A 26,109-nucleotide genomic window follows, 5' to 3' on the forward strand; every position below is an offset into this window, starting at 1 on the left:
ATAATTCGACCTGTTTTGGCTGCAGAAAAATGTCTTTGTCCAAACCTGATTCAAAATAAACAAAATGAAAATATTCTAAAATTTTATGCTGTCACCACAATGGTGTGTTTAGGGGGTCTTTAAACTCTACATGCCATGTCTGTGTGCATTTTATTCTTTTATGAGACAATGTTAACAGACCTCCAGAGGTCCCTTAACACTTTCACTCATATTGTTGGTGTTTGCACCACTGCTGATCTTTGAAAGATCATGGGGAAATCTCCAAACAGTGGAATAGTAAAACAGAGTAGGAGTGATCACATGCAGTGCACATGAGGAGCAGAGTTCATGCAAAAGTCACATGGTGCCTTGAGAGTGTCTTGACACAGACACGAGATCTGAAACAGGATGACATGGTGGTGCTCTGTGGTAAAGCACTCAGTGTTTGTGGACTGATTAGAAAAGCTGCCTCACAGCAACGAGGTCTGTGGTTTAAATTCTGTCTGGGACCTTTCTGGGTTTAGGTTGCATGTTTGAATCTCTCCAGCATACATGTCAGGTTAACTGGCTATTCTAAAATTTTTCCTTGAAGTGACGGAGATAAAGTGTTGCAAGAATGTCTGGATAAAGTGGGACTTGTACCTGGTAGTGCTTTGAGTGTTCATTAAGACTAGAAAAGTGCTGTAGGTGCATTACATGCCTGTCTGTTGGTTCTTTTGCTTTGCTCCTCCAAGCACAAATAATGCAAGAAAGCAAACTTATGCTGCAGTTTTATTGAGTTTGCAATAAGCAAGTTTTGTGTTCTAAATTGTGTTAATGTTGAATTAATATTGACACTAATGGATGTTAAATATGAGGATTTCTTGTGATAGAGAAGGAAGGACAGTATAATTAAATTACTGTGGGTGTTGTGTAAATGCTAAGAAAATGTCTTCTCTGCTCTCTGAAATGTTACTTAAGAATAACTCATCAACTGATTAATCCCAGATGGGCTAATTATACATCCTAAATAGATCTGTACTTCAAAATTGTTGTGGGCACTTATTACAAGGAAATTCTTGGCAGAAGCCACTGATGACATTAAATATGAGAAGTATTAAGTGTTAAGTTGGTCTCACAAGTCGTATAGACATCTTACAGCTGTACTGAGGATCCAGATCACATGACTAAAAACTGACTGAACTTCGAATACAGTGCATGTCTGTGCACACTTGACTTTATTTCAAACATACTCCAAAGTAATGACCTGTATCTGTCTACAACTGAATCTGTGCTCTTCTATATGCAACTTCAGTAGAATAATTAGCAATTTAAGCCACCGACACAAAGCAGTCAAACCCATGAAAATAAATACAACGCTCATCAGCTTCTCCTAACAGATAAGAAAATACTGTCCCTGTTGGAACTGCAGAAAAACATTCTAACAAAAACACAAGGAAAGGGGATGTTTTCAACACCAACCAACTACCAATTGTCTTACACTTGAAAGTTTAGAAATGAAAATAAAAAATTTATCAAGTGTCAAATGTACAGGTAAAAATGACCATTGAGCTGAGAAGAAAGAAGAGAATAACCTTTCTACTATGTGGGTTTACAAGTTTGGACCTGCTTAGTCTAAAGGTCCTGACGTCCTGTACATGTTTAGATTTTTTTTTTTAAGTACTTTCTGTATTTAGCTTTAAAACTTTCTCAAAGGAGAAGAATTACTAATGGGAAATTAAATTCTAGTATATTGAATAAACAGACATGTGAACAGTTAACAAAAGACATTACCGAGTACCTGGAATTCAGTGATAGAGATAAGATATCCCCACTGATATTGTGGGGATATCTTCCTCTCATCACCGCTCTAGTATTAAAAAATCCAAAGTTGTTGTTTTTTTGGGGTTTTTTTTGGTTTTTTTGCCTGTCCCGTTTGGTTCTTTTGCCATCAGAATTATTGTCTAAAGGCAAAGAAAGATGCCCAACGGATTTACTTTACCAAATTGACCGTCCCAGCCTTGCCATAATGGTCCATTTGATTCACCTTTTATTGTTTATTTTATTTTCACTTGCTGAATACGGGACAGACTTGACTGGGGGAAAGAAGGGGAGAAAGAAAGAGGGAAAGAGAAACAGCTGAGAAGAGGGACGGGGGAGAAGGGCAAAAAACAAAAACCAACAGAATGAGCAGAAAAAAAAAATGCATATATCAATCACCTGGATCACCTGTTGAGAAAGAAAAAAGAAAACAAGCAGAAGAGAACAAGAGTAATAGAATAAACAACATCACAATGATATATGGGAATATGACAGTAAATACTAAATATTAAACATTATTGTGTAGCACATAAGATCAACAGAACACAGTGTGCTTTGAGGTAGGAGCCAAAAAGGGTGTAGTTTGTGTGTGTGAGCACCCGTGTGTACACCTGTGAGCATGGACGCGCTTGTTTTTTTAAAAGGTTCCTTCATGTAATGATCTGGGCACGATACACGGAATCCAAATTACCATCAGGGTGTACACCTCACCCCTGGCGTCGTTGCCCACCTCTCAATTTTAAATACACGTAGACATTGAGGGCTAGCAGGAGGGACTATGCGCTTACCTGCTGCTCTCTGGCAGGTAGCTCCATGTCCTCCTGGGTTTTAAAGGCACCTTAGAACACACATGCATCAACACTACAATGAGCGGGTGGAGGGAGGTTTGGAGTCTTCTCTCACCCCCATTCTCTGCGGCCTGCTGGAGCGGGGGGGCTAGGAAGAGGAGTTGGCCGTCCGACTGCGGTCTGGAGTGTGGGGCCTCCCTGCTGCTGCGGAGTCGGGGCAGTCTGCCTCTCCCCACCGCAGGGAAAAGGGTAACACCACCTGGGTCTGGGTGCAGTTCCCCCCTCCAGGGGCAAGGGTACCTAGACCCGGTTCGTAGAGTACGCTTGGGGAGTGTGATCGTGTGTACAGCGTCTCTTTATGTCTATCTCCACGTTGGTTGAGTGTGGAGTAAGTGCATATGAGAGCATGAGGGTGGGAATGGATGTTTGTATCTGTGTGTGCCTGTATGTCTGTGTCTATATGTCAGGTTGGGTATCAGACGCCACCTCTCTGGGGACATCTCAGGCCCTCCAAGGTTTGGAGGCCTATCTCCCCCCACCACCACTTCCCCTGCCGGTGGCGGACTCCCTCAGACATCGGTGCGTTGGTGGTTCTTTGTGTCTGGGGGTGGGCGTCCAGGTACACACCGGCTCACTCCTTGGCGGCCGCTTATCGGGGCCTGGAGCCTGGGGCTCGCTCGGGCCACTTCGGAGGTGGGGTGCCCCCGGCCTCTCGGCCTGGGGCTCGGTCACTCAGGCACAGCTGGCTGCCGGCGGAGCTCACGGGCGCGTCACTGCAACCCCCCCCTGGCTTCTGCTCCGCGGCTGCTGAGTGACCCCTCATCTGGGACTCTCCTCAGCTCTTTCTGGGACAGTGGCGCGGCTGACCCTCTGTTGGTCTTCCTTGGTCTCTTGTGTTCTGAGGGCCTCTGGATGTCTGGAGTTTTGATCTCCTCCATACCTGCTTCATGCCCTGGAGGACGGGGCTGTGGCCCCCCCACACCCTCTAGCAAAAAATCCAAAGTTGCAAAACTTCCGATGCTGCAGTCGGAACTATTAGACTATTAGGCTACATACAAAAATACTATGGATACTAAGACAAAATTAAAAATTGCAAAAAATAGAAATCAAATTGATGAGATATACGCTCAAGACGTCCAAACGAAACTAATGTTGACCAAACAAAGATATTATGAGCGGGAAACTAAATATATGAAACAATTGGCATATAAGGAAGCAACAAGCAGATAGAACAGTGTACAGGATAAGAGACCCGGAAACCAAAATGGAAATGCAGTATATAGAGGAAATTAAGCACTACTTTAAGAAATATTACGAAAAACTATATTCAAACCACTCACGAATAATAATGGAAAAATGAAGAGTTTGTTTGACATGTTAGACCTCCCAAAACCTACAGAAGAAAAAAATAAATCTTTAGTGAAGCAAATTACAAGGGAAGAACTTCACTTGGTGATTGGTAAACTCAAGGCAAATAAGGCTCCAGGTACAGATGGCTTTACTGCAGAGTGATATAAGAAAGTGAGAGACGCTCTGACACTGATGTTACTTAAAACATTTAATTGGGTCCTTACAAGGGAGAAGCTTCCCTCTCATGGAAACAAGTTATAATTTCTAGTATACCTAAAGATGGTAAAGACAAATTAGAGAGCCCCAATATAGACCAGTAAGTGTATTAAATGTAGATTATTTACATCAGTTATTTACATCAAACATAGCACAAAGACTTAAAGAAATCATGCCAAAAATAATACATTTAAATCAAACTGGTTTTGTTAGGTTGCACCAAACCCACGATATTATTAGGAGAACTTTGCAAATTACTTGACACATTAATTTAAATAAAATACCGGCAATATTACTGAGTCTAGATGCTGGAAAAGCTTTTTACTCCGTGAGATGGGAATTTCTATTCAGAGTAATGCTTAAATTTGGGTTTAGTGGGTCGATTATTACAATATTGTGGGCTTTATACACCAGATCAACCGCAAAATTGAAGATCAGTTGTGAACTTTCAGATGTTTTCAAGCTTGAAAGGTCAACAAAATAGGGATGCCCATTGAATCCACTTTTATTCGCTATTTTTATAGAGCCGTTGGCTCAATGGATTAGGCAGAATGACACAATAAAAGGGATTAATATAGCTGGAAGTGAGCAGAAAATGCCGTTGTTTGCAGATGATGTTTTGGTTTACTTATCAAACCCTACCAAATCATTTACGGAGCTTATGTCAGTTCCAAGGGATTACGGGTCCTACTTGGGATATAGACCGAATGTCCAAAGTTCTCAATAGTCATTACAGTCCCCCCCAAAATGTGTGTAGCAAATACAAAATAGGTTTGGACAAAAAAAACTATTAAATATTTGGGCATTAATTTATCAATGGATCTAATTAGTTTGGAAGAAATTAACTACTCGCCACTTTAAAAAGATATTATTGTAGATATTAGTAGATGGACATTAATTTCTTATCTAAACATCTCTTCTAGCCCCTCCTTGAATCGCTACCTTATCGTGGTGGAGGGGTTTGTGTTTCCTAGGGATCCCAGGGGCTATGTTGTCTGGGGGCTTTTGCCCCCTGGTAGGGTCTCCCATGGCAAACTGGCCCTGGGTGAGGGACCAGACAAAGAGCGATTCATAAGACCCTTATGAAAAGGACACCGAGGGAACAGTTTACCCTGCCCGGGATAGGGTTACCGGGGCCCCGCCCTGGAGCCAGGCCCGGGGAGGGTGCCCGAGGGCGAGCGTCTGGTGGCCGGGCCTTAGTCCATGGGGCCCGGCCGGGCACAGCCCGAAGAGGAGACATGGGCCCATCCTCCCGCAGGCCCACCACCCGCAGGAGGCGCCATAGGGGTCGGGTGCATTGTGTGCCGGGTGGCGGCCAGGAGCGGAGGCCCTGGCGGACTGACCCCCGGCTGCCAAGACTGGCAATAGGGACATGGAATGTCACCTCTCTGGTGGGGAAGGAGCCTGAGTTAGTGCGTGAGGTTGAGAGGTACCGGCTAGATATAGTCGGGCTCACATCTACGCATGGCTTGGGCTCTGGAACCAGTCTCCTGGAGAGGGGCTGGACTCTGTCTCAGTCTGGAGTTGCCCCTGGTGAGAGGCGGCGGGCTGGGGTGGGTATTCTAATATCCCCTCGGCTTGCTGCCGGTATGTTGGGGTTTTTCCCGGTGGACGAGAGGGTTCGTTCCCTCTGCCTTAGGGTTGGGGAACGGGTCCTGACTGTCATCTGCGCTTATGCGCCGAGTGGCAGTTCAGAGTACCCAGCCTTCTTAGAGTCCCTGGGGGGGGTGCTGGAGGGTGCTCCACCTGGAGACTCTGTTGTCCTGCTGGGAGACTTCAATGCTCACGTGGGTAACGACAGCGAGACCTGGAGGGGCGTGATTGGGAGGAACGGCCTCCCTGATCTGAACCCGAGCGGTGCTTTGTTATTGGACTTCTGTGCTAATCACAGTTTGGCCATAACGAACACCCTGTTCGAACATAAGAGTGTCCATAAGTGCACGTGGCACCAGGACGCTCTAGGCCATAGGTCGATGATCGATTTTGTAATCGTATCAGCAGACCTGCGACCATATGTTCTGGACACTCGGGTAAAGAGAGGGGCTGAGCTGTCAACTGATCACCACCTGGTGGTGAGTTGGATCAGGTGGCGGGGGAGGACGCTGGACAGACCTGGTGCACCTAAACGCGTAGTGAGGGTGTGCTGGGAACGTCTAGCAGAGGCCCCAGTCCGCGAGATCTTCAACGCACACCTCCGGCAGAGCTTCAACAGCATTCCGAGGGAGACTGGGGACATTGAGTCCGAATGGACCATGTTCAGCGTCTCCATTGCCGAAGCTGCTGCATTGAGCTGCGGCCGCAAGGTGGTTGGTGCCTGCCGTGGTGGTAATCCCCGAACCAAATGGTGGACACCAGAGGTGAAGGGAGCCACCAGGCTGAAGAAGGAGTCCTATCGGGCTTGGTTAGCCTGTGGGACTCCGGAGGCAGCCGACAGGTATCGACAGGCCAAGTGGAATGCGGCTCGGGCAGTGGCTGAAGCAAAAACTCGGGTGTGGGAGGAGTTCGGAGAGGCCATGGAAAAAGACTTTCGGACTGCCTCGAAGAGATTCTGGCAAACCGTCAGACGTCTCAGGAGGGGAAAGCGGTGCTCTACCTGCACTGTGTATAGTGCTGGCGGAGCGCTGCTGACGTCGACTGAGAAAATTGTCAGGCGGTGGAAGGAATACTTCGAGGACCTCCTTAATCCCACTGACACGTCTTCCGAGGAGGAAGCAGAGTCTGGGGATGAGGGGAATGACCCGCCAATTTCCGGGGGCGAGGTCACTGAGGCAGTTAAACAACTCCTTGGTGGCAGAGCCCCTGGTGTTGATGAGGACCGCCCCAAGTTCCTGAAGGCTCTGGACATTGTAGGGCTGTCCTGGTTGACATGCCTCTGCAATGTTGCGTGGAGATCAGGGGCAGTACCTGTGGACTGGCAGACCGGGGTGGTGGTCCCCATCTTTAAGAAGGGGGACCGGAGGGTGTGTTCCAACTACAGGGGGATCACACTCCTCAGCCTCCCTGGGAAAGTCTATGCCAGGGTGCTGGAAAGGAGAGTTCGTCCGTTAGTCGAACCTCGGATACAGGAGGAACAATGCGGTTTTCGTCCTGGTCGCGGAACACTGGACCAGCTCTTTATCCTCTCCAGGATACTTGAGGGTGCATGGGAGTTTGCCCAACCAGTCTACATGTGTTTTGTGGACTTGGAGAAGGCATTCGACCGTGTCCCTCGGGGTGTCCTGTGGGAGGTGTTGCGGGAATATGGGGTGTCTGGCCCATTGCTACGGGCCATTCGATCCCTATACAACCGTTGCAAGAGCTTGGTTCGCATTGCCGGCAATAAGTCAGACTCGTTCCCGGTGGGTGATGGGCTCCGCCAGGGCTGCCCTTTGTCTCCGGTTCTGTTCATAATTTTTATGGACAGAATTTCTAGGCGCAGCCAAGTGGCGGAGGGCTTTCGCTTTGGTGGCCTCAGAATCTCATCTCTGATTTTTGCAGATGATGTGGTTCTGTTGGCTTCATCGGGTGAAGGCCTCCAGCTCGTACTGGAACGGTTCGCAGCCGAGTGTGAAGCAGCGGGAATGAGGATCAGTACCTCCAAATCTGAGGCCATGGTTCTCAGCCGGAAAAGGGTGGAGTGCCCACTCCGGGTCGGGGATGAGTTCCTGCCCCAAGTGGAGGAGTTCAAGTATCTCAGGGTCTTGTTCGCGAGTGATGGGAGAAGGGAGCCGGAGATCGACAGACGGATTGGGGCTGCAGCTGCAGTAATGCGGACGCTGCACCGGTCCGTCGTGGTGAAGAGGGAGCTGAGTGTAAAAGCGAAGCTCTCAATTTACCGGTCGATCTACGTCCCTACCCTCACCTATGGCCACGAGCTGTGGGTAGTGACCGAAAGAACGAGATCGCGGATACAAGCGGCAGAAATGAGCTTCCTCCGAAGGGTGGCTGGCCTCTCCCTTAGAGACAGGGTGAGAAGTTCGGCCATCCGGGAGGGGCTCAGAGTAGAGCAGCTGCTGCTCCACATCGAAAGGAGCCAGCTGAGGTGGTTCGGGCATCTGACAAGGATGCCCCCTGGGCGCCTCCTGGGTGAGGTGTTCCAGGCATGTCCCACCGGGAGGAGGCCCCGGGGCAGACCCAGGACACGCTGGAGAGATTATATCTCTCGGCTGGCCTGGGAACGCCTTGGTATTCCCCCGGATAAGCTGGAGGAGGTGGCTGGGGAGAGGGAGGTCTGGGCCTCTTTGCTTAGGCTGCTGCCCCCGCGACCCGGCCCCGGATAAAGCGGATGAAGATGGATGGATGGATGGATGGACATCTCTTCTAGAGTGGATAGCATAAAAATGAATACACTCCCAAAGATGTTACACTTGTTCCAGTGTGTTCCTATAGAAAACCCGGATCAATACTTTGCAGAAAGGAATAAAATCTTCTCCAGATTTATATGGGCGGGTAAAAAGCCAACAGTTAAGTGTAAAACACTTCAACTTCCCAAAGATAAAGGAGAACTAGGCCTCCCTTGCCTGCATGACTATTATATGGCAACCCAAATAAAGCCAGTGGTGGGCTGGTGTAAGCCTGGGTATCGCTCAAGATGGAAGGAAATCGAGTACTCCTTGGGCGGTAACCTTCCTGTTAGGGCACTGATAGGAGACCCCTCAATGTCAAGTTGTTTGAGAGACCCAGGTAACCCTTGGATAATAAGCTTGATGAAGACATGGAATGGATTACTTAAAAAGTATCAATTAAAACAGGGGGCTGGACCCCCTAGGTGGGTCACATACAAGTTTTTGCTTAGTAAGACTGACTCGACATTTAAAACATGGGCTAATAATAGAATAGAATAGAATAGAATGCCTTTATTGTCACTATACAGTTGTACAGTGAGATACAGAGCATCTCCTACTCAGTGTAAACATCTTGGGGGGTACAGTTCTGCAGTGCTATATACATATGGACAGTATTAACATAGGGAAAAAGACGTATATATATATATATATATATATATATATATAATGTACAAATATGCAAGCCGTTTTTTAAAAAAAAAAGTAATGTGTAATAAATAGTGTTGTGTATATACAGTTGAGTTATTGCACATAGAATTGGTATTGCACAGTGGTGGTCCATAGAGGAAGTGGGAAGAAAAAAAAATTGGGGGGGGGCTGTGTTATCGGTGCATGTGTGAGTTCAGGGTGGTTATGGCTTTGGGGAAGAAACTGTTTTTGAGTCTGTGGGTTTTTGTGCTGATGCACCTTTAGCGCTTCCCTGAGGGAAGCAGGCTGAACATGTTGAAACCAGGGTGGGAGCTGTCCTTGATAATGTTTGCTGCTCTGCTGAGGCAGCGGGAGGAATACATGTCCATCAGGGAGGGGAGAGGGCAGCCGATGATCTTCTGTGCTGTCTTGACTACACTCTGAAGCCTCACTCTATCCGCCATGGTGCAGCTGTCGTACCATGATGCAGTAGGTTAGCAGGCTCTCAATGGATGAGCGGTAGAAGGTCAGCAGCAGGTTGGAGTTCAGCTTGTACTTCCTGAGGACTCTCAGGAAGTGCAGCCGCTGTTGGGCCTTCTTGACGACTGCTGAGATGTTGTCTGTCCAGGAGATGTCAGCAGACATCTCCTGTGTAATAAAGGTCTCACCACATACAGTACCTTCTTAAAAGAGGGAAAAGTGATGAATTTCCAGGACCTTAGGAATAATTTTGGGTTGCAAAATCAAGATTTTTTTTTTTTATATTTGCAACTGAGGGATTTTCTGAATAAAAAATGAAATCTTCCAGTTACTGATGGGGAATGAAGAAATTATTCATATATTCGAGAATGCATATAAGGATGCACCCTATCAAAAACTTCTCCCAAAATTATATTCATCACTGACCAATCTAAAGGGTCATGATAGAGAAAATGTAAAAACAAGATGGGAAACAGAGAGCAATCTAACCTTATCAAAAGAGGAATGGGATCAAATCTGTATGCAGCAGTTGTCAGTAACAAGCTCCCCCTCATAGAGGGAATTCTGCTGGAAGAATGTAACTTGTTACTTTTGTACCCCAGCGCAGAAATCCAAAGATTCTCAACAGACAACTTTCTGGTGGCTGTGTGGGCACGCAGTAGCAAATCACTTCCATATTTTTTGGGATTGTCCTCATGTGGCACCATTTTGGAAGGAAATAAATAAGGTCCTAGACACAGTCTTTTTTTTTTTTTAAAAAAAAAATTCATTTCACTGTACTGTACTTAGGAAACTTAGAGAGTCTTAACCTCCTAAGACCCGAACTCTTCCATGGCATGTATTTTTTAATTTGTCTTTGATATTTGGGCTGATTGGGACCTCATGAATGTAAAAACAAAGAATCACCAGATTATTTATTTTTACCCGATATTTGTTTCTAAGAAAAATAAGAGCCACATATGAAGACATTCATTTTAAATTTTGATAAAACAGAAGCAGTATAATGTCCTCGCAAGGGGATATCAGGCCCTTGTGGAGCTAAATTTAATATTTTGGTCTAGACAACCCAAAATGTGATGTCCACATATGTGGACGCCAGGTCCTAGGAGGTTAAATTGTGTAAATCGGATAAAAATCTGCTCAGAGTGCTGTTGGTGGCTTCTAAAAGCCAATCGTTGTTTTAGTGAAGATACTACTACAAATGAGTGGACTGATTTGATATACATTATATTTGTTATGGAAAGAATAACTTTTAGACTGAAGTCACAGGTGCTCTTTTTTAAAGAACATTGGTCGAAATGGTTGAACTACATACAAAATGGAAGGCCTGATTTTGTATAATCTTGTTGTTTGTTTTTGTTTTTCCCAATGTTGTTCTGTTATTAAATTGTAGTGTTATATTCCCTGTATAAAAAAGAAAACCAATAAAACATAAATGAAAAAACTACCTTATACAACAAACTAACAATGCAGAAAAAATAATTAATTATTCCAAAATATATGTTTAATTCAAAAAGTATGACGCAAATAATAGCAATCCAACCCAAAAAATGCAATTACTCAGTGGTTCCCAAACTTTTTTTGCTAGGCCCCCCTTTGTTTTTCAAGAAAAATGTTCGCGCCCCCCCCACAGCACGCGCACACGCATGCACAAACACATCCTCCAACCACACACACCCATGTTTTGCTCGTTTGGGGTTTATTTCACACCACAAACATTTAGTAAACAATTAAGCAAATACAAGTAATCTGCAATAAATTACAATAAATTACAGGTAGTAAGAAAATAAACTACTAACTCTTTTACGCTAGGTCCGCACCTACACGGGTATTTTTGAAAACGCAGCTGTTTCGTCCACACATAAACGGCGTTTCGAATCACCGAAAACAGAGATTTTTTAAAACTCCTTTTTTGCGTTTACATGTGGACGAGGAATACAGAGTTCGTCACGCAACATCAATGAATGAATGGATGAATTGCAGAATGGAAGATAGAGACAAAATACCGTTAATCTGACTATCTGCAGGTTTTACATACTTACATATACACATGCAGTTACTGTCCCTCTATTTACAAAGGCAGAGGCGTCACGGTGTGATTATTTTATGTGTAGTTGTTTTTTTCCTGTGTAATAATAGTCAACATTGCTATCAATACATTTTTCAGAAATGCCTCTCTGTGCAAAATGGGTTTAAAAACATAAACAACTGTGGGATACTGTTTGTCCAGGATTTGAACCGGGGGAACAAATCATGGTCGGATCAGTCTGATATTATTTGTATCCCACTGTAACTTTACTGTATAAAGAGCTAACATCTCCGAAATGTCAGGAGTGGTTAGTCATTACAAGAAGTGTTTGTGAACTAAAAATCAAGAATGTGGGATACTGTTTGTCCGTGATTTCAACAGCCCAGTGCTGCTCCCAACAAAGGAAAGACCAATTCTGCAGGGGAGACCTACCTTGGCACTTGTGCAGGTGAAACCAAAGGGAAGATATGCTTCACCATATTTTCTAGTCTTTGGCTTAGAATGAAGTTGGTTTGGAAATATATTCAGCTATGCTTCATCTCCTGCTTTGAGTTTGTGTGGGAGCCCCGTGCTAGCAGTGTCCAAGCGTTGTTTGTTTGTTTGTTTTTTTTCCCCTTTTCATAAGCCCCCCCCCAATGGCTCTGCGCCCCCTCTAGGGGCGGGCCCCACACTTTGGGAAGGTCTGCAATAACTGATGACTATGCAGTACTTAACATCCCAAATCATTCAAAACTCCTGTTAAACCTGTTTGAAGAAGAAAACTAAACTCTGTCACATGATGTTCCCCCGTGTCTCCATCTGTTTCTGTGATTCGAGCCGTGTTTGAACAACTTTAATTGAATATTAATAGACTGAAAACAAATCACATCTGCGAATGTGTTAGTGAATGCATTGTGTGTGTTTCATGCCTCCATCTAGCGGACTGATAGTAGAAGTAGAGCCGCTGATGGCAGCTTAATCTGCCTCACACTGCTGTCTGACTGCATTCAGCTGAGACTGAGATGAAGCAGAAAAGAAGCAGCTGATAAATGGACAGCACACATGATGGAAAGGATTTCAGTTGATTTGCACATGAATGATTTGTGTTTCCTCTGCAGGTGAAGGTAGAAAGTGTGTGTGAGCTGATGTGGATGTGAATTCAGCAGCATGGATCAGTGTGAGGACAGAGAGGAGGGAGTCCCTCCATCTAAAACCACTCTGTGTGGGGAACATGAGAGCCAGACCAAAGCTCAGAGGTGAGATGACCATCTCTAACTGTCCACGACTCTTCTCCATGTCACAGCTCAGCACTCACATCACTGCTCCATCATTATTCACAGGAACCAACCTGGACCTGAACCCAGCTGTGTGTCCTTAAAGAGCGACCGGTCCAAGGGTCTCATTACAAAATTTAAACAAAGACAGTCAAATGATAAAATGTAATTAATATAACTATCAAAATTGTTTTATCATCCATTTATGTGCAGTGACATTTTTAATGAAGAAGTTTTAATATTTTTTCAGAATCCATCAGAAAATCAAATGTGGACCTGAACCAACCTGTTCATCTTTAATGAGCAACAGCTCAAAGGATTTTGAGGTTCATTTTAACGGACAACGTTCTCCTGCAGAGAGGTAATCTGTCTGTCTAAATGTAACTTATGCATCCAGCACACTATTTTTCCCGTCTACAACACTGTGCAAAAGTTTGAACGCCACTCCTCATTTCTTAACATATGTTATTTCTACAGACTCTTTGTACAGGGTTAATTTTCACCTAATTTTTTTCTTTTAGTTTGTTAATTTAGTTAAAAACTGACCTATAAATGACTTAAGCATAAAAAAGGCATCTAAGAGTGAACCCGTGTTTTGTCTACAAATAGCAGACAGTTTAGTAGAAAAAAAAAAAGTCTGTGGCAAAAACATGTCATTTATTTCCATTTCTTTTGTCAAATCTGTAATAAATGCACCAACTGATAACACAGTTTGACAGACATAAATATTACTTTTACACCAACAAGGTGTTCATTTGTCTCTTTTAATTCTATTTTGTTGTACTTTTTCAACACGTTCAAAATAAAGATTCAATCAAATCAAATCAAATCAAATCAAGGTGATTCCCAAGAAAACTTTGAGCTGAAAACTCAGCATATCTCAGCATTTAGTTAATCCTTAATCAAGGAAATTAGACACCTGGAGGAGAAATGCAGCAGTGAAAGAGTAGGAGTGGGACTCCGGTTTGACCAGTGGGTGTCACCTTTGTCTTTTGGTTCAAACACTGTGCATCCATGATGATTTCCTGAGCACTTTTTGATGTCTTTTTGGGAAGTTTGTCTTTAGGGAGGATTATTGTTATATCCATCCATCCATTTTCTTCAGTTACCTGGGGGTAGGTCATGAAGGTAGTAGCCTAAGTTGAGAAACCTAGACATCACACTGCCCAGCCACCTCCTCCAGTTTATCAGGAATTATATCTCTCAGCCAGCTAAGAGAGATAATCTCTGTAGCATGTCCTGGGTCTACCTCAGGACCTCCTCCCTGTAGGACTTGGCTGGATCCCTACAACACCTCTAGTAGGCCCACCACCCACAGGAGGTGTCATAGAGGTCTGGTGCAATGTATAGCGGGCAGCAGTCAAGGGCAGAGGCCCTGGCAAAACCCATCGCCAGGATTGATAGCCGGTGGTTGTTATATCTTATTCAGTGTTGGGAAGGTTACTTTTAAAATGTATTCCACAACAGATTACAGGCAGGCACTATTTTTGGCTGCAGTGTGTATTATTATATGTACATGCCTCCATCTCCCATTTCTGGCCTGTGACAGCACATACTTTTCGATTCTCCTTTTTCTCCCTCCCTCACGCTCACAGACACATAACGGGTATGGCAGTCCATTCTCGCTGCAGCACAGACTACACTGCCCATGAGGCCACATTCTTTAGGGCTATGCCTGTAACACTCTGCCTATTGCCTTCATATTAAATAATTTTTGAATAATAATTTTTAAAAATATTTCTTCACCTCATTATGGACCGCAAGATTGAGACACAGGCATTAGAGACTGTTAATGTGTGTTTTGTTTGGGTTTCCACTGGCGTGGAATTACCAAAAACTTAGAGAGGGCATAGCATAAGATATGAAACAGGAAAAGACGTGTAATCTATTTATTTCAACAAAGTAACTGTATTCTGAATATCACCTTTTTAACCGGTAAATGTAACGGAATACAGTTACTCATATTTTGCATTTTAAATATGTAACGCCGGTGTTCTGAGAAACAGTCCTACTTTGGCAAATCGTCCTACCCGTATTATAATTTGCCGGCGACTTCTGACTAATCCAACCTCTAATCCTAACCATAAACCTAACCATAACCATAAGAAATATTCACAATGGATTAAAAAAAAATTATGTAAATTAGGGGTTTGTGTTATGCCCATACACAGCGTTTGCACAGAAACAACGGGTAGGATGGTTTGTGAGGTAGGATAGATTCCCAGAACACCGGTACATGTATTCTGTTCCTCCCCAACATTGATCTTATAGTAGCGAAAACAAAAACCATGTACCATTTGTAGAAAAAACAATCTCTCTATTGCCTAAAATAAGTTTCCTGGAGAAACAGAACCAAATGATGCACAGTGACTAACAAATTTAGTGGACCACCACCCAATGTAAGTGTTTTTGCCACAGCTGCCCTAAATTGATGATGGTTTTTTGGTTCTATAAAGTTCTTTTATCAAAATATTTTTCATGCTAAAATATAGTTGTTCTTGTCAACCATGAATTTTGAAATTTACTGTTTAGCAAAAAAGCAGAAAAAAAACTTAAAAACAAAAAGATAGTAAAAAAAAAAAATATGTACAAATTATTTTATTAGTTATTGACTTGCATTCCCGGTCAGAAAAAATATGTTTTATTTGTTCCGTGTTGTGTTTGATTAATTTCTGACTTCACAAAAAACTGTGCTAAAAATATTTTTGAAAAAGCTAAAAAAAATATGGAGAGATTATGTAAACAGATTTTTCATGATTCCTCCACAGTGTGGGCCAGGAGTTCCTGGAGGTTCCCCGTGGTCAGTCTGCCCAGCAGCATAAAATACAGTTGAAATCCATATTTGTGGTCTGTACATGTACAACAACTCCTTTTACATTTGTTCTATTCAAAACCATCTGCATGTTACACATTGTAGGCCAGTGAATTGTCTTAGTGTCCAACATGGATATGATGTTTGGCTCCATGAATTCAGTCCAACTGAGTCATTCATATAGTATTCTGTTCAATCACAATTACTTAGGTAGAAGTACAGGTACTAGAATAGTGTTTGGTGAAAGTTGATGTTGGGTCTGTGCTTCCACAGGCCCCGCTGGTTTAGAAACGTATTCTCGTTAACGAAAGAAACTAGACAATCAGCGATCGATCGATTTTACTTGCTAGCAAGGGAGGCCCCGGTCGGTTTCTCAGAAAAGCACTCTGAATCCAACCACAGACTGACCCCACCATACGCCTCCGCTTGCCACCTTTTATTGAAAACAGTTACAGTACACACAAGCGCCTCCCATTGTAAAACCCCTCCAATGGTTACAAAAGACAAGGCACTATGTGTGTATGTGTGTGCACATGTGTGTACGTGTATGCATGTGCAAGAATGTCTGTGTGTGTGTGTGTGTGGGGGGGGGGGGGGGGGGGGGGGGTGCGTTTGTGTGACCTGCCCACAAAAGGATCATAAAAGCAGGAAGTTTACTAAGCAACAAACAGAACCTTCACATAGATGTGCCTAATAAAACACTTCAGCCTCCCCCACCAACAAACTGGCTGGAGAGGTGGTCAGAGACAAAGGAATGTCTTTGATCATGCTGCTTGAACTAAGACTTACAAATTTAAGTAACACAATGACAACATTTAACAATTTGACTCCAACAGTTGAAGTACTGATTAAGTTTCTTAGGAGTGAAATCAACAGCATGTGAAATGTACTTAAATATAAAAGTAAAGTAGGTCTCAAGGGATTTTTTTAACCAACCAAACTGGACTTCATGTCATACTGATGTCATACTAAAACAATACAAGCGAATACCATAGGATATAACATAACTTCCCTCAAATGTCTTAAATCTAAAGCAAAGAGCCTGTAAGGAGTTGAAAGTTCAGATATTTGTCTTCAAATCTGAGAAGAAATATATAATATATATATTATAATATATATAATATATATAACAAAACACATATTTCCCACCTCTGCTTTTGTTACAGTTGCTAGAAGACAGCATTTTGACATTTGTGAAGAATGAGCTGAATAAGATCCTATGGGTTCTTGGTGCACATGACCTGGAATGTTTAGAGGGTCAGAGGGACATTGTGGACATGTTGGAGGGTGATGATGAAGAGCAGAGGAGGAGCATCACAGAGGCATTTGTAAAGATCACGCTTCACTTCTTGAAGAAAATGAAGCAGGATGAGCTGGCTGAGCAGCTTCAAAGCAGTAAGGCGATACCTCTAAACTGCAGGATAATTAAATTATTTATTATCTCAGTGTATGAGACAGTATGTATTCAAACATGTATTTTTAAGGGGAATGAAATGAATGAAACTGACCAACAAATATCCACAATTTCACCATTTTGAGTGATGAAATGTGATTTTGATTGAATTAAATTCAGTTCAGTTTTATTTACACAGTGCCAAATCACAACTAAAGTCACCTGAAGGCACTTTATATAGTAAGGTAAAAACCCTACAATAATACAGAGAAACCACCAACAGTCAGAACCCCCCACCCCCACCCACCCCCCGCCAATGAGCAAGCACTTGGTAACAAGGGAAGGAAAAAGATCAGTTCTAACAGGAAGAAACCTTTGGTAGAACTAGGCTCAGAGAGGGAAAGCCATTTTCCACGACTGCTTAGGGGTGAGGGGAAGAAGACGGCACAAAAGACAAGCTGTGCAACGGGGCCAGGCATTAATAAAAACTAATGATTAAATGCAAAGGGAGGTATGACAACATAGTGAAAGGTGAGTGAAGAAAAAACACCAGGGGGTTTATCGCAGCATAACTAAGGGAGGATTCAGGGTCACCTGATCCAGCCCTAACTATATGCTTTATAAACCTAATCTTAAAAGTAGAGAATTCAATAGTGTCTGTCTCCCAAATCCAAACTGGGAGTTTGTTCCACAGAAGAGGGGTCTGAAAGCCCAAGGCTCTGCCTCCTAAAAGATAAAAGGTTATAAGACGTTTTATCTAACATTTCAAATAAATTAATACTGATTTATGTAACTTATTTACTGTGTCTTTTCAGACATGTTTGCTCCAGTTTGTCAACATAATCTTAAATCTCAACTGAAGAAGAAGTTCCAGTGTGTATTTGAGGGGATCGCTAAAGCAGGAAACCCAACCCTTCTAAATCAGATCTACACAGAGCTCCACATGACAGAGGGAGGGACTGCAGAGCTCAATGATGAACATGAAGTCAGGCAGATTGAAACAGCATCCAGGAAATCAGACAGACCAGAAACAACAATCAGACAAGAAGACATCTTTAATGCCTCACCTGGAAGAGATGAACCAATCAGAACAGTGTTGACAAAGGGAGTGGCTGGCATTGGGAAAACAATCTTAACACAGAAGTTTATTCTGGACTGGGCTGAAGACAAAACCAACCAGGACATCCAGTTCATTTTTCCATTCAGTTTCAGGGAGCTGAACGTGTTGAAAGATGAAAAGATGAGCTTGGTGGAACTCGTTCATCACTTCTTTACTGAAACTAAAGAAGCAGGAATCTGCAACTTTGAAGACTTCCAGGTTATGTTCATCTTTGATGGTCTGGATGAGTGTCGACCTTCTCTGGACTTCCACAAAACTAAAAACCTAACTGACCCTACAGAGTCCACCTCTGTGGATGTGTTACTGACGAATCTCATCAGAGGGAACCTGCTTCCCTCCTCTCGTCTCTGGATAACCACGCGACCTGCAGCAGCCAATCAGATTCTTCCTAGGTATGTTGACATGGTGACAGAGGTGAGGGGGTTCACTGACCCACAGAAGGAGGAATACTTTAGGAAGAGATTCAGAGATGAGGAGCAGGCCAGCAGGATCATCTCTCACATAAAGACATCAAGAAGCCTCCACATCATGTGTCACATCCCAGTCTTCTGCTGGATCACTGCTACAGTTCTGGAGGATGTCCTGAAAACCATAGAGGGAGGAGAGCTGCCCAAGACCCTGACTGAGATGTACATCCACTTCTTGGTGGTTCAGGCCAAAGTGAAGAAGGTCAAGTATGATGGAGGAACTGAAACAGATCCACACTGGAATAAAAAGAGCAGGAAGATGGTTGAGTCTCTGGGAAGACTTTCTTTTGAGCAGCTGCAGAAAGGAAACTTGATCTTCTATGAATCAGACCTGACAGAGTGTGGCATCGATATCAGAGCCGCCTCAGTGTACTCAGGAGTGTTCACACAGATCTTTAAAGAGGAGAGAGGACTGTACCAGGACAATGTGTTCTGCTTTGTCCATTTAAGTGTTCAGGAGTTTCTGGCTGCTCTTCATGTTCATCTGACCTTCATCAACTCTGGAGTCAATCTGCTGGATGATCGAAATACAATCTCCAAGTGGTCTAAATTATTTAATAAACCTAAACTACAGTTTCTCCACCAGAGTGCTGTGGATAAGGCATTGCAGAGTTCAAACGGACACCTGGACTTATTTCTTCGTTTCCTGCTGGGTTTTTCTCTACAGACAAATCAGAGTCTCCTACGTGGTCTGCTGACACAGACAGGAAGCTGCTCACAGACAAATCAGGAAACAGTTCAGTACATCAAGACGAAGCTCAGTGAGAATCTGTCTGCAGAGAAAAGCATTAGCCTGTTCCACTGTCTGAATGAACTGAATGACCATTCTCTAGTGGAGGAGATCCAACAGTCTCTGAGTTCAGGAAGTCTCTCTACAGATAAACTGTCTCCTGCTCAATGGTCAGCTCTGGTCTTTATCTTACTGTCATCAGAAAAAGATCTGGATGTGTTTGACCTGAAGAAATACTCTGCTTCAGAGGAAGCTCTTCTGAGGCTGCTGCCTGTGGTCAAGGCTTCCAACAAAGTTCTGTAAGTATACTGAAAGTTGTATATATCATTTATCATATACTGATATCTTTCAAGAAAAACATTAATCTCTTTCCACTTGGTTATTTGTCATTCTAGACTAAGTGACTGTAGTCTGTCAGAAAGAAGTTGTGAAACTCTGTCCTCCATGCTCAGTTCCCAGCCCTCTAGTCTGAGAGTATTGGACCTGAGTAACAATAACCTGACTGATGTTGGAATAAAGCTTCTATCTGCTGCACTGGAGAGTTCACTCGGTACACTGGAAACTCTCAGGTCAGATAAAGTTAAATAAATAATAAATAAAAAATTTTCAACATGCATTAATTTATATTAAATATTTCTCTGAATCTGTTTAAAATATTTACATTAAAATTCCAGCAAGTCCTGAAATGAGATTAAATATTGCTAAATCTAGTCGTGACCCCAAATTGTTTGTTTTAATACCAGTATTACTTGTGTACTTGTTCTTTTTTTTTTTTCAGACTAAATGTCTGTAACCTCTCAGAGAAAAGCTGTGAAGTTCTCTCATCAGTCCTGACTTCCCAGTCTTCTAGTCTGAGAGAGCTAGACCTAAGTGACAATGACCTGAAAGACTCTGGAGTGAAGCTACTATTGACTGGACTGGAAAGTCCAGACTGTAAAATGGAAACACTCAGGTTGGATTATGTTCTTTGTAGTTTGATGTATGATCTGTTTGCCTGAATTTGTGAACTTGTGAATTAAAGCTATTCCATATAGAATTGTTTTTTCACAGTTTAGATTCACATAGTGCCTTTTTGCAGTGAAAATGAATAAGGGTTTTTTTTGTGTTTTTATTTAGAAAAGAACAACAATAATTCACTATGTATAGATATTTTATATAGAAAATATTGGACCTCAAGAGTTCAGACCAGATATTTTAACATGTTATTTTTCTGTCCATTATTGTCTTCGCAGACTGAGTAGCTGTAACCTCTCAAAGAGAAGCTGTGAAACTCTGTCCTCAGTTCTCAGCTCCCAATCCTGTACTCTGAAAGAGCTGGATCTGAGTAACAACAACCTGGAGGACTCTGGTGTGAAGATGCTTAAGAATCCAAATTGTACAATTGTCAGGTCAGAAAAAGTGTTGTTAAGTATTTTTTTTAATAACCAGTAACAATTGTAGCTAATAAAGAGAAGTTATAATAAAAAAATATTTATTTAAAATTTACACTGAAAATTACCAAAAGAAAACCACAAATAGTGAAGGATTGTAGGTGACATTTTAGAATAAAATAGCCTAGGTAGCCTGAGGCTAGAGAGAAGACAATGACAGTCCATAAGGTGGATCAGTGCTGGGGGACTTTTCCAGAGACAGAATGTGGAACCAGTACTGGAGGAGAAACCCTGCTGTAGTCAAAGTAGAGAAGAAGGACCTCTTCAGAGGTCGTCCAAAGAGTAGCAGAAGAAAAAAAAGCAGAGAGGTCGAGAGAATTGCCAGCTAAGGTCTGCCACAGTGATGAATTTCCAGACCTAAGTTTCCTCTTTGCAAGGAGGAGGGGAGTGCTAGTCAAAGAAGACAACTTTCAAAATAAAACAGGAAGTCAAATACTAGGAAAAGCTTGCATATAATAAAAAATAACATAAAATAACATAAGCACTTATACTAAATAAGCTCTAACCACAATATAAATCGAATCAAAATACATGAATCAACTAAAACAATAATTAAGCCAAAAAAACATTAAATAAAAAATAATAATTTTCTTAAAACAAAAACCTCTAAAAACTCTTGATCAAAGCTCCAGGATCATGACAACAAGTCTAACACCACATAGTATAGTATAAGGGCATATCACCAGGGATGAACATAGGGGGTTACCTGAGGAAGCTGATCAGGATGCTTGAAACCGATTTATATATACAGTATATATATATATATATATATATATATATATTGCTGATCAGCAATATCAGCATCGCTACATAAATTCATAACGCATGCAGGTAAAAATGACAGATGAAAAAATATAAATGTACCACAAATGTGATAGAGAACAAAGCAGTCAGGGGTCAACATAAACAATGAAAAAGTGTCTTATACAGGAACATTAAAACTGAAGCATATTGTCCCATTTTGAATGAGTCAAAAATGTTTGACTGTTCCTTTATCAGTGTCTAACAGTATGTGTATGAGAGCAATGTAATGTCCATGTGTGCATGCTGAAAGAGACTGTGCTGGTCTGACCCCCCTCCTCCTTTCAGGGTGGAGCCTGCTGGAGTTCGATGGTTGAGACCAGGTCTGAGGAAGTGTAAGTGTGTTTTTAATGTGATTCATGAAAACAAAGCAGCACACATTCAACCATCTTCAAACTGTCACATCACTTATTCACATCTCTGATGTCAGGAGTCGTCATCAAAGTGTCACTCAATGAACAGATGACGGATCAATAACTGCAGCTGGATTGTGTTTGTTCTCTCCATCAGATTCCTGTCAACTCACAATCGACGCAAACACAGTACACAGAGAACTTAAACTATCTGATAACAATAAGAAGGTGACACATGTGGAAGAGGATCAGCCATATCCTGATCATCCTGACAGATTTGATCGCTGGCCTCAGCTGCTGTGTAGAGATGGTCTGACTGGTCACTGTTACTGGGAGGTTGAGTGGAGTGGAGAAGCTCATATATCACTGAGTTACAGAGGAATCACAAGAAGAGGAAACATTAACGACTGTTTGTTTGGGAGGAATGAACAATCCTGGAGTCTGAGCTGCTTTGATGATGGTCCTCGTTATGTCTGGCACAATAACAGAAAACACACGTTCTTGTCATCCATCTCCTCCTCCTCTGTGTCTAACAGAGCAGCAGTGTATGTGGACTGTCCTGCTGGCACTCTGTCCTTCTACAGAGTCTCCTCTGATGACACTCTGATCCACCTCCACACCTTCAACACCACATTCACTGAACCTCTTTATCCTGGGTTTAGACTTTTATTTTCTGGTTCCTCAATAAGTCTGTGTACTTCAGCCTAAGGAGTGTCCTCCTGTTAGATTAACACTGTATATTTCTGTCTCTATCACTCAGAAACGTATTCAGATTCATCAGGTCAATCAGTTGAAGTTCATTATAACGATTATTCCAGATTTTTGTGCATATTTCTTGTTAAAGCTTCACAGTGGATATCAATATGTTGTGTTTCACCAGAGCTCAGTTTTGAACCAGTTCATCTGCATCTCAAAAAAGTCTGAGCTCATTAAATTAATCCAAATGTTTTATTTCTGTTTATTTCAGTGGTTTGTTTTTGTTGGTTTGTTTGGGGGGTTTTTTTATTTTTGGTCAAAAAAATGTTTGTTTGTTTTTTAAATTCTCAAGTGTTTAATGTACTTTTCCCCTCCATATGATGTTTCAGTCATTTTTGGCAGCTCTAATGGAAGCAAGACAGGAAGTTAGCTCCTAGCAAGAGGGGATTTACACAAGAAATGTGATTTAAATAATATTTCATATGTCTGTAATGTTTTATATGTATGACAACAGGACTGTAAGTAAAAGTAACATAGTAGCACATCAGTATTAGTGTTTATTCAGAAACAGATGCTAGATGTGTTAAATAATTTTCTGTGAAAATAAAAAATAAATGTACTTCTATTGAGAAAGGAAAAGTACTTTGCCGTTATTTTTCATTTTATTTTGGAAATATGGATAACAGGGTTGCATTATTAGAATGACACACTCAGTCTAGTCTGAAAAATATCTCAGTGTTAGCACATAAGTCATGGTCCCTGTGTCTGCCTCGCTGGCCCCACAGGGCTTCATTGGTTTGTTTTTGTTTTGTGCCTGTCTCTCTCTCCCTCTCTCGACACTCTGCTATGGTTAACATGATGGTTAACCCATCATGTTAGTATGTGACTCGCTCACTCCTTTCTGTTTTTCACTCACTTTTGTTTTAATTTTCCAGGCTAATTAGGTTTCAATAACAGGGATGTACATATCTTGTAGGGAACAACTTGCAGTGCATGGTTACTGTTCTCTAAAATATGTTGAGCTATTTCACAAAGCTACATCCAGTTCATTTTTCCATTCAGTTGAGCTATTTCACAATTACTAGAAGTTCATATTAATGAAATCAAAACAAAAAATTGGATTGATAGCTTATTTTTTCATTAAGTACGGACATGTGAAAATTCAGCTTTGAGTGCTTCCTGAGAGCTGAATTGTATTTTTTATTTTAAATTATGGATGAGACAAAATCTTGTTATTGTAGAATGGCCCAAAAGTAGTTGAAGGTCAGCCTGATGTTGAAGATGAACTGATGATGAGAGGTGAAGATACCCTTCGATAACCAGACACAGAAACAGGGATGGCTGGGTGTATTTGATGAAATTATGAAACTCAAACAGGCAGAAACAAAAGGGCAACAAGCAGATGGAAATCCAAAACAATCAATTTCATGAGAGAGAAAGATTTTCTGCATTTAGCTTAAAATGATTAACTGCAGGAAAACAATGACTTTCACTTGTTATTCATGGAAATGGTCATAGAGGGACCTGATGACACATTGAAGGATAAGTGAATAGGGTGGAAAGAGAGGTACCCTGGATAATGATGGACCTTTGTTGGAGTTTGTGGAAAATATTAGTTTAGTTTTTAAAGAGAACTTTTAGTATGTCATGGTCCCTGTGTCTGCCTCGCTGGCCCCACAGGGCTTCATTGGTTGTTGTTTTTGTTTTGTGCCTGTCTCTCTCTCCCTCTCTCGACACTCTGCCTGGGAAGAGCCTTTAGCAAGTCCCAGCCTTGTCTGCACAGCTGTTCTCAATTACTCAGCTGAGGAGTCTCTGATATTTAAGGCTGGGAAGCAGAACGGGTCTTCACTGGATCATTAAGTGAGACAAGTCAGTATTACTTCTCGGCTTACGAGCTAATTTCCAATGTGAGAGTTTCGCGTTAGTGATTAATCCTTTTTGTGAACAGTTTCCCCGGACCAACTGCCTTTCCTGTGTGGAGTACAAGTGTGACAGCGTGTGACAGCATGTGGGAGGATTTCCCCTTCCCCAATTGGCTTTTTGGACCCTGACCCTGTGGTTTCCCTCTTCACTTGTATATAGCTTGCACTTTGGTGACCTGTAAATAAACCACTCTATTGGATTCAATCCCATCTGCACCTGAGTCCTCCCTAACTCGTGACATAGACTATACTAGCGCAGATTCAGTAAAACCAGAGTTATGATAAAAAAAAATATATGCAATGTTTTGTTTTCTTCCTGAATAGTGATGGCCCGCTTGAAGCTGACGCTGCAGTGCGTGTGTCAAAAAAATCAACACACTGCTTCAGAAGCACTGTGTCGAAGCTTGATTCGTTTGGCCAGAGTCACGTGATCAGTGACATCCGAAGCTTCATTTAGAACCTAACTGCTTTGGTGTCTGATTCAACGGTTTATAAGCAGGTGAATCATTTGCGGGATTTGTGGAGTGTTTTGATGGTGACAGATAGCGAACCACTGATCATTCCACTGAGAGATTTGGAGCCAGCGAGGAATAGAGGAGGTTCTGTTGTGTGGGAGTATTTTGAGTTGATTTTGGTCGATGGGGTGGGTTTTCCAGCTTTGTGTTCTGGCTGTTTGCTTGTGTTTTGTGCGTGTTTATTTTATCTGGAAACGGGAAAAACTTAAAATGTCAAAAAATCTGCTTTTCATAATATAAATATCATTAAATAATTTTAGAAAGACTTCCATTTGACTCGTAACATTTAATGTTATAAAAAGATATATTTATTTTTAAAATAATCTTAAAATGTTAGTCTACAAAATGTGCAGCAATTTAATTCATTTATTCTCTTTAGCTGATAGTTCGTGGGGCCCAGGTAGACTGTATAACTGCATCTTTACCAGTTTCTCTGCACTCAATCCTCTTCGCACAGTGGAACAAATTCTCTTCTTAAATAAAAATGAAAAAGGGTTACCTTAAATGCATCTGCAAGTTCATAAGCATTTTCCTTTTCCATTTCACAATCAATTCTGCCCCCAGGTCAAAAATATGTATAGGAAAATTTCCCATATATAATATTATTTATAAATATACCCGTCTAGCGATTAATTGCACAAGTACATGGAGGCAGGACCTCACAGCAGAAGCATACTCCATAATGTGCATTATTATATGTTTGTTATATGTGACGTGGTATTTTTCAATTATTGTATTTACCAACATCAAGAAGTCACAAGCAAAGAAAGACCAAACCATGGTGCATGTTTAAACAGGGAAAGTTTACTGGTCAAAATTATTTATTAAACAAATAAACCACATTTTTTTAACCCCAAAAAATACACATTCAAAGCAACACAACAGCAGCCCAATATCAGACAGAATATAGGCCTGCAGGTATCAGGTTGTTTTTCTCCTTTATCTCATAGTGGACAGAAATTTTTTTTGGAGTGGCACAAATAATTTGTGTGGCATCAAATGTGATGCAGAACAGCTGATTGT

At 42.0% G+C, this 26,109-nt stretch overlaps 1 protein-coding gene across 1 annotated transcript in view; it reads left to right on the forward strand.

Annotated features, from left to right (window-relative positions):
• Positions 1–23,282, forward strand: part of LOC120746273 (NLR family CARD domain-containing protein 3-like) — a 183,842-nt gene extending 160,560 nt beyond the window's left edge. Inside the window, exons 6-15 of the mRNA XM_040051679.1 lie at positions 12,914–13,012; positions 13,098–13,208; positions 15,616–15,694; positions 16,826–17,054; positions 17,868–19,668; positions 19,822–19,938; positions 20,148–20,321; positions 20,602–20,757; positions 21,889–21,935; positions 22,111–23,282. Of these exons, the coding sequence (XP_039907613.1) occupies positions 12,914–13,012; positions 13,098–13,208; positions 15,616–15,694; positions 16,826–17,054; positions 17,868–19,668; positions 19,822–19,938; positions 20,148–20,321; positions 20,602–20,757; positions 21,889–21,935; positions 22,111–22,661 (3,364 nt within the window). The 3' untranslated portion in view covers positions 22,662–23,282. The remainder of the gene's footprint in view (positions 1–12,913; positions 13,013–13,097; positions 13,209–15,615; positions 15,695–16,825; positions 17,055–17,867; positions 19,669–19,821; positions 19,939–20,147; positions 20,322–20,601; positions 20,758–21,888; positions 21,936–22,110) is intronic.
• Positions 23,283–26,109: the final 2,827 nt, after the last annotated feature.

Source organism: Simochromis diagramma, unplaced genomic scaffold, assembly GCF_900408965.1.
Source record: "Simochromis diagramma unplaced genomic scaffold, fSimDia1.1 OVJJ01000107.1, whole genome shotgun sequence".
Classification (NCBI taxonomy): Eukaryota; Metazoa; Chordata; class Actinopteri; order Cichliformes; family Cichlidae; genus Simochromis; species Simochromis diagramma.